The sequence below is a fragment of the Anomaloglossus baeobatrachus genome, chromosome 5 (assembly GCF_048569485.1).
Source record: "Anomaloglossus baeobatrachus isolate aAnoBae1 chromosome 5, aAnoBae1.hap1, whole genome shotgun sequence".
Taxonomy (NCBI): Eukaryota; Metazoa; Chordata; class Amphibia; order Anura; family Aromobatidae; genus Anomaloglossus; species Anomaloglossus baeobatrachus.
Window position 1 is genome coordinate 115,899,160 of NC_134357.1, and position 8,266 is coordinate 115,907,425.

At 49.7% G+C, this 8,266-nt stretch overlaps 1 protein-coding gene across 1 annotated transcript in view; it reads left to right on the forward strand.

The window, feature by feature from the left end:
* The window catches only part of BLOC1S2 (biogenesis of lysosomal organelles complex 1 subunit 2), a 47,457-nt gene extending 39,818 nt beyond the window's left edge, over nt 1-7,639 (forward strand). Inside the window, exon 6 of the mRNA XM_075352382.1 lies at nt 7,483-7,639. Coding sequence (XP_075208497.1) covers nt 7,483-7,514 — 32 coding nt within the window. The 3' untranslated portion in view covers nt 7,515-7,639. The remainder of the gene's footprint in view (nt 1-7,482) is intronic.
* The last annotated feature ends 627 nt before the right edge of the window (nt 7,640-8,266 follow it).

Sequence of the window (8,266 nt, forward strand, 5' to 3'; positions counted from 1 at the left end):
CATGATTGTAGTGGAAGGGAGAAAACATCGCCAAGCTCACTAACCAAACCGTTCATGCCCACTAGCCCAGCTGGTTACGCCAACTAACCCCGATGGAGCCCATACATTCTAGGCTCAACCGTACCTGCTCCCGTGGCCCCTCCTACTTCTGTTGCCGCTCGTTAGCCTCATGCATAGTCACTGCTTTACCACCCCCTTACTGGAGTCAGTGGGTCTATCGTACAGTAAAAATAAATAAATAAAAGATGTAAGATTCCCCCATATTATGATACCCAGCAAAAATAGAGCTTACACCTACAGACTGCAGCTCCCAGCTGTATGCTTTATCTAGGCTGGGTATCAAAATAAGAGGGACTGGACCCCTTGCTGTTTTTTAATTATTTAAACATTATATTAAAAAAAAAAAAAAAAAACAGCGTGCGTTCCCCCCATTTTGATATTCAGCCAAGATAAAGCCCACAGCTGGGGGCTGGTATTCTCAGACTGGAGAGACCCAGCCTATAAATATCAGCCTGCAGCCGCCCAGGGTCGTCGCATCCATTAGATGCGACAATCCCAGTACTTTACCCGTCTCTTCCGAATTGCCCTGGTGCGGTGGCAATCATGGTAATATCAGGGTTAATCGAAGCTCATAACTGCGACTAAGCCCTAGATTGGTAATGGGGGGGGAGGTGTCTCAGACGCCTGCCATTACCAAACACCGAAAAAATCCTTTATTTTAAAGGGGTGGTTCACCCATTTTTTTTATTTTCTGTATGAGTTCTACTTACCATTCTAGGCGTTTTCTCCATTGGCTTCTGTTTCCATTTCTGGCACTGAGCGGCGCTATCCTGCACGCTCAGTGCCTGTCACATGACCCCCTGGAGCTGTGGCCGCCAGCATCCTCTGACGTCCCGGCAAATCCGGGCTCTCAAACTTGTCGGGTACGTCAGAGGAGGCTGGCACCACTCAGATTGAGTGACAGGGCTGTGGGCGGTGACTACCGCACGGCACAGCCCAGCATCGAGGGGAGGAGCCGGAGGACGTCAGTGTGGAGCCGGCTAAGCGTCCTGCAGATGGTGAGGCACGGGGCGCCAGTGTGCAGTACAGGGGGGTTCTTCAGCTGAAATCCTCCCTGCACGTAAGTATTTGATCACACTCTCCACCCGCCCGCTCTGCTGCGATGTCAGGAGAGCGGCCGGTGTCGGGCAGTGTGATCATGTGCTCCTCCCAGCAGCACTGCAGGACGCAGCAAGACACTGACAGGCATGTCACCGCTGTGCTCTGCCATCTGTCCTGCTGCATGGGACCAACTGTCTGCACTCTGTCACCTGCACCACAAGTCACAGAGTGGAGACAGTTAATGACAGAGCACCTCTGCCCCCCCCCTCTTCTTTCCCCACTCTCTTCTCTCCACCCACTCTTCTCCCCCTCCCCTCTTCCCCTCTTCTCTGCCCCCCTTTTCCCTCGCTCTCTTCCCCCCCCTCGCTCTCTTCCCCCCTCGCTCTTTCCCCCCCTCGCTCTCTTTCCCCCCTCGCTCTCTTTCCCCCCCTCGCTCTCTTTCCCCCCCTCGCTCTCTTTCCCCCCCTCGCTCTCTTTCCCCCCCTCGCTCTTTCCCCCCCTCGCTCTCTTTCCCCCTCGCTCTCTTTCCCCCCTCGCTCTCTTTCCCCCCCCTCGCTCTCTTTCCCCCCTCGCTCTCTTTCCCCCCCTCGCTCTCTTTCCCCCCCTCGCTCTCTTTCCCCCCTCGCTCTCTTTCCCCCCCTCGCTCTCTTTCCCCCCCTCGCTCTCTTTCCCCCCCTCGCTCTCTTTCCCCCCCTCGCTCTCTTTCCCCCCCTCGCTCTCTTTCCCCCCCTCGCTCTCTTTCCCCCCCTCGCTCTCTTTCCCCCCCTCGCTCTCTTTCCCCCCCTCGCTCTCTTTCCCCCCTCGCTCTCTTTCCCCCCCTCGCTCTCTTTCCCCCCCTCGCTCTCTTTCCCCCCCTCGCTCTCTTTCCCCCCCCTCGCTCTCTTTCCCCCCCCTCGCTCTCTTCCCCCCCCCCTCGCTCTCTTTCCCCCCCCTCGCTCTCTTTCCCCCCCCTCGCTCTTTCCCCCCCTCGCTCTCTTTCCCCCCTCGCTCTCTTTCCCCCCCTCGCTCTCTTTCCCCCCCTCGCTCTCTTTCCCCCCCCTCGCTCTCTTTCCCCCCCCTCGCTCTCTTTCCCCCCCCTCGCTCTCTTTCCCCCCCCTCGCTCTCTTTCCCCCCCTCGCTCTCTTTCCCCCCCCTCGCTCTCTTTCCCCCCCCTCGCTCTCTTTCCCCCCCTCGCTCTCTTTTCCCCCCCTCGCTCTCTTTCCCTTCCCCCCTCGCTCTCTTTCCCTTCCCCCCCCTCGCTCTCTTTCCCTTCCCCCCCTCGCTCTCTTTTCCTTCCCCCCCCTCGCTCTCTTTTCCTTCCCCCCCCTCGCTCTCTTTTCCTTCCCCCCCCCCCCGCTCTCTTTTCCTCCCTCCCCTCGCTCTCTCCTGGCATGGTCAGTACAGAAATCTCTCCATCGTGGAGGGGTGAGAGGGAGTAATAAACATGGAGTCCCTACTGTGTCTGTATATTTATTTCTAATAAAGTATTTTTCTCTGTGTGATGTTTTTTGTTTTTTGTTTTTAAACCCTTTATTGGAGATTCTTAATGGCCAGGTCAAACTTGGCCTGACATTAAGAATCTCGGGCTTTATACCAGCTGGTAAAACATAGCTGGTATTAACCCCTTATTACCCAGCGTGCCACCTGCCACCAGGGCCACTGGAAGAGTTGGATACAGCGCCAGAAGATGGCACTTCTATGAAAGCGCCATTTTCTGGGGCAGCTGTGGACTGCAAAGCCCACGTCATTTTTTTAAAAAAGTTTTCAGGCAAAAACCTTTATAAAAAAAAAAAATGCTTCCCTGGATTTCTATTGCCAGTGAAAGTAACACCAAGCAGCGGGGGTTAGCAGCCAGTAGCTGCTTGGGTTACCCTTAGCAATAGAAAATGCAGCGGGAGCCCACAAACAATGGGATTTTTTTTTTGTTTTTTTTTTTATTTTTAATGAATTTAAAAAAAAAAATAGACATGGGCTTCGCCCATCGAGTACCAGAGCATTTTACTGCTCATTCATCCCAAGTAATCAGATGACTCCAGTGTGAGTCAGCGGAGTTCAGTCCAGCACTGGAGTCAGCTGATCTGAACTCCAGCCTGCACACGCTGCGATGGATGCAGGGGGACATAGAACAAGTAAGGTCTAAGCCACACGGTGAGAAAAACAGTGCGAGTGGAGTGCCATAAAACATCGCATTCCACTCGGACCAATATTAGCCTGTGTGTCAGCACACATGAGCGATTATTTTCTCAGCCCTAATTGGACCGAGAAAACAATCGCAGCATGCTACAACTGTAATGCAAGACTCTCTCTTTTACCCATTCAAGTGTATGTGGTGAGAAAAAAATCGCACTGCACTTGCGGTACATCGGTGGACTACGGAGGAGAGAGGAGAGAAATCCCTCCCACCCCTCCTCAGTGCTGGCCCACCCCTCGAGTGGCGGACCGCCCCCCGCAGCTGAGGTCTGCTTGCACAGTCGGACCTCAGTCGCAGGGACACACGCATGACACTCAGCTCTGCTGTACTGAGCGTGAGCCGAGTGTAATGCGAGGGGATCGCAGTAATCCCCGTATGGCCCCAGCCTGATCGGCCAACACTTGAGTCAGCTGATCTGAACTCAGCTGAACTCCTGTACACACAGCCCGCACACACAGCCTGCACACGGTCACATGTGATCGGCAGCAGGCAGTGGCTGCTGTTAAGGCTACATTCTCATGACCGTTCCGTTTTTGCGGGCCACAAAAAAACGGTCCTTTTTTTTCACGGATGCATCCTAGTGGCATCCGTGTGACATCTGTGTGCCTTCCGTTTTTTTTGCGCACCGCAAAAAACGGAAGCAGCAAGAAAGATAAATGAGTAGATATAGAGATGGATAGATAGATATAGAGACAGAGGGATAGAGGGATGAATGAATGAATGAATAGAGGGCTGGATAGATAGATAAGAAAGACATATATAATGTCCCACCTCCCTACATATTCTAAGCTGGCACCCTTTTGTGACTTTCATGTGGCACTAAAGTGCTTAGTCTTGTATTTAGCCAAAAAATAAATAAATAATAAAAAAAAATTGACATGCGGTCCCCCTATGTTTTGTAGCCAGCTAGGGTAAAGCAAACGGCTGCAGCCTGCAGACCACAGCTGGCAGCTTCACCTTGGCTGGTAATCCAAAACAGAGGGCACCCCACGCTGTTATTTTAAATTAACTAAATAATTTAAAACAAAAAACACGGGGTCCCCCGAAATTGGATCACCAGCCAAGGTAAAGCGGACAGCTGTGGTCTGGTATTCTCAGACTAGGGAAGTTCACCGTTTATTGGACACTCCCCAGCCTAAAAATAGCAGGCTGCAGCCGCCCCAGAAGTAGCGCATCCATTAGATGTGCCAGTCCTGGTGCTTCGCGCCAGCTCATCCCGTTGCCCTGGTGCGGTGGCAAACTGGGTAATATATGGGGTTAATACCAGATGTGTAATGTCACCTGGCATCAAGCCCTGGAGTTAGTGATGTCAGGCGTGTATCAGATACCCGACATCACCAACCCAGGCAGTAATAAAAAAAAAAAAAAAAAGTAGACAACAAACACATTTTTATTTGAATAAACACTCCCCAACACATTCCCTCTTTCACCAATTTATTAGAAAGAAAAACAAATCCAGGTCTGGTGTAATACAAGGGGGGTCTCACGATGATCCATACCATAGTCAATGTCCCAGTCAATGAAGAACAGAATGTTCCCTATTTGCTGGGAGAGCCGTGCAGTGACCTGAGCTAACATCAATAGGTCAGCCCAGGTCACTGCAGGGCATGACGAGTGCTGCTATCAGGAGGTTAGTGAGGTATATTGCCTGCGATGATCGCTGAACTCCTGACAGCAGCGCTGTCACCGAGTTCAATGACCGCCGCCTTCACAAACAAAGTATCGCGAGCGGCCCGTGACGTCACCACTAGTCACAGTCTCGGGTCGACAGCGAGAGGTGATGTGACAAGCGGCGGGCATAGAAGGCAGTGACGACCGCTGACGTCAGGAGAGCAGGACTTCATCACCGTATGTAATGAACTTACTAACCTCCTGATGGTAGTGCTTGTCATCCCCGCGGCTGCTGACACTGCAGTGCGGGCCGCTGCTGACACTGCTGAGCGGGCAGCCGCGGGGCTGGGGCTGGAGCGTGACACTGACTGCACGGGCACCCAACGGAAGTCACATGGAAGTGCTTCCGTGTTGCTTCCGGGAATTTTGCGGACCCATTGACTTGATTTGAGTCACGGTTCGTTATTACGGAACAGAATAGGACATGTTCCATAATAACGGAGCGGACATACGGCATCCAATGTGTTTTTTTTTTTGTAGGATCGGATGCACATGGAAGTGCTACCGTGTACCATCCGATCCTACACAAAAGACATTGAAAAGATGGTCCTGTCTGTGGGGCCGCAAAAAAAACAGGAACTGACCTGGACAAACAGAACAGTCATGTGAATGAGCCCACCTGCAGCCATTGCAGCGTGTGCGGGCTGTGAGATCAGGAGTCAGCTGACTCCAGCGCCGGCCGATAAATTCTGTGTCCCACTGCAGAAGGATCCGGTAAAATAACGGTTGCATGCGCTGCACATTTAATCCACAGGATCCGGTCATATGCGGTTTGCGGATGATACGGACGACACACAGACTAGGCAAGAGGAAAAAAAAGCAATCTCATCACCCCGTCACTTTTTTTTCACCAATTATTTTTTTCACATGTTGCGCCGGCTAATAATCATAATTTCTGTACACACACACACTCACACACACTTTCTTCCCCTGGTTGTGCAGAGCTGGGAGCTGCTGCTGTCTCTGTGTGATTTCTCTCAGTGCATCCACACAGGGAAGAGGCAGGGAGGAGGCTTTGGGTGGAGAGCTGAGGGGGGTGTTACACACAGTGGGTGTGTTAGATAAGCTAGACACCGCCCTAGAGCCACAAAGAATTCTGGGACTTGTAGGAACTGAACCCAGGAAGTCAGAAGAGAGATTAACCCCATCAGAGCTGGAGCCAGCAATGAGCATGTTCTGCTAGTGCACAATAAAAGGTAATTTTGCTGGAAAAAAACATAATAGATGTGTTGAGACAAAGAGAAAAACTTTCAGCTCACCCATTCCATGTGCTCGAATTTCCTTCTGCTGCTCGGGCTGCAGGTGCTGCTACCTGTGTATAATGAAGAAAGAAGAGTTCTGCCCAGCGCAAGAAGGAGAGATATGCCAGTAAATTTCCAGATGCTTTATTCTGCTTGGTTTCCAGTAAAAACGATCATATAAACATATGAACAGTTAAGACAATGTCCTCCATGGATAGTGACACAACAGCGACGCGTTTCGGCTACAGGCCACTAGGCCACTTGACAAAGGCTACACTCCTGTAGCCGAAACGCGTCGCTGTTGTGTCACTAATTTTGTCAATACATGTACACTAAAATGGTGTCACAAAATGTACACCTCCTTCAAATAAAAAAAAAAAAAAACAAGCCCTCATACAACTACATCGCCAAAAATTAAAAGTTAGTGTTTTCAGGGAAAGGACATTCAGGCAAAATGGTCATCCACAATAAGTGTCTCTAAGGCCTTCTGCGCATGCTGGTTTGTTTTTTTTTTGTTGCATTTTGTTTTTGTTTTTTTGTATTGTGGTCCTAAACTGCATGTATGACCTTCCTCAGAAAAGTCTATGAGAAATCTGAAAGACTGTGTGCGCATGTTGATTCTTTTTTACCTGCTGTTTTGGTTGCAGAAAAAAGAAGCCGCATTTCACTTCTTTTCTGTGTTTTTCCCTGCGTTTTGCCATTGACAATATTTGCGCACATAGCCTTAAGGAGTTATAGGGGTTGTCTAACAATAAAATATTAATTTCCTGATGGATATTGATACTATTCCCTCTAATGCTGCGGCCTGCATTCCTACCAACAGTACACATCGGGTTAATTACCCGATGTCTAGTCAGCTATGTGTGCAGAGAACAGGGAGCCGGCACTGGCAGCGTGAGAGCGGCGGATGCTGGTAACGAAGGTAAATATTGGGTAACCAAGGAAAGGGGTTCTTGGTTACCCGATATTTACATTGGTTACCAGCGTCCGCAGAAGCCGGCTCCCTGCTCACTGTACATTTAGTTGTTGCTCTGTCGCTGTCACACACAGCGATCTGCGCTTCACAGCGGGAGAGCAACAACTAAAAAATGGCCCAGGACATTCAGCAACAACCAGCGACCTCACAGCAGGGGCCAGGTTGTTGCTGGATGTCACACACAGCGACATCGCTAGCAAGTTGTGCCTCAGCAGCGATGTTGCTAGCGATGTTGCTTAGTGTGACGGTACCTTTTAGTATTGTATTGCTTTAGTATTATATTCATGAACAGGATAATATTTAGTATTTTCTTTTTCTTACAGAAGCAAAGTTCAAAAAACTGGAGAAACGATAGACATTACCTCAAAACAACACTAATGAAGAAGTCCTAATGCCAAAGGAGGATTCTTGTATCATTATGCCGTCGTTAACAAAGCTTTTTACTACAAGCCTATTAAAAATAAGCTTCACAAGGTTTCATATGAGTTTTTTTCTAATGTTTTACAAGGCAGAGCATGGTACAACATACTGGGAACAGTCATATACAGTACATAGACCCCATTAACAAAATGCAAATATGTCTGTAGTGAAATATAGAGCATAAAGGGTGAATTAACTGCATCAGGCGAGTGGATGAAAGGTGAGGAACAATGGCAGGCAGATGTCTACTAATCCCAGCACTCAAATCCTACCAAGGTAAATTAGGGGGAATTATGGCTTTCTGAACTTAAATCAAATGCTAGAGAAGGTATTACTAAAAAATATTCACATGTAACACAGAAGACACTCACAACCCCCCCTAAGCTGGCACAAGTAAAGGAAAAAAAACAACTATCAGGTCAAGCAGATGATTAAGAGCGCATAGACAGATTTAAGGCCCAGTCACACACACGACTTACCAGCGATCCCGACAACGATACGACCTGATAAGGATCGCTAGTAAGTCGCTGGATGATCGCTGGTGAGATGTCACACAGTCAGATCTTACCAAAGATGCAGTAACTATGAGCTACCTGTATAGGAGGTCATTGTTAGGCGTCAAACACAGCGATGCGTCCTGCCCAGCAGGACATCGCCTTTGAAGAAAATGGTCCGGACCATTCGGCA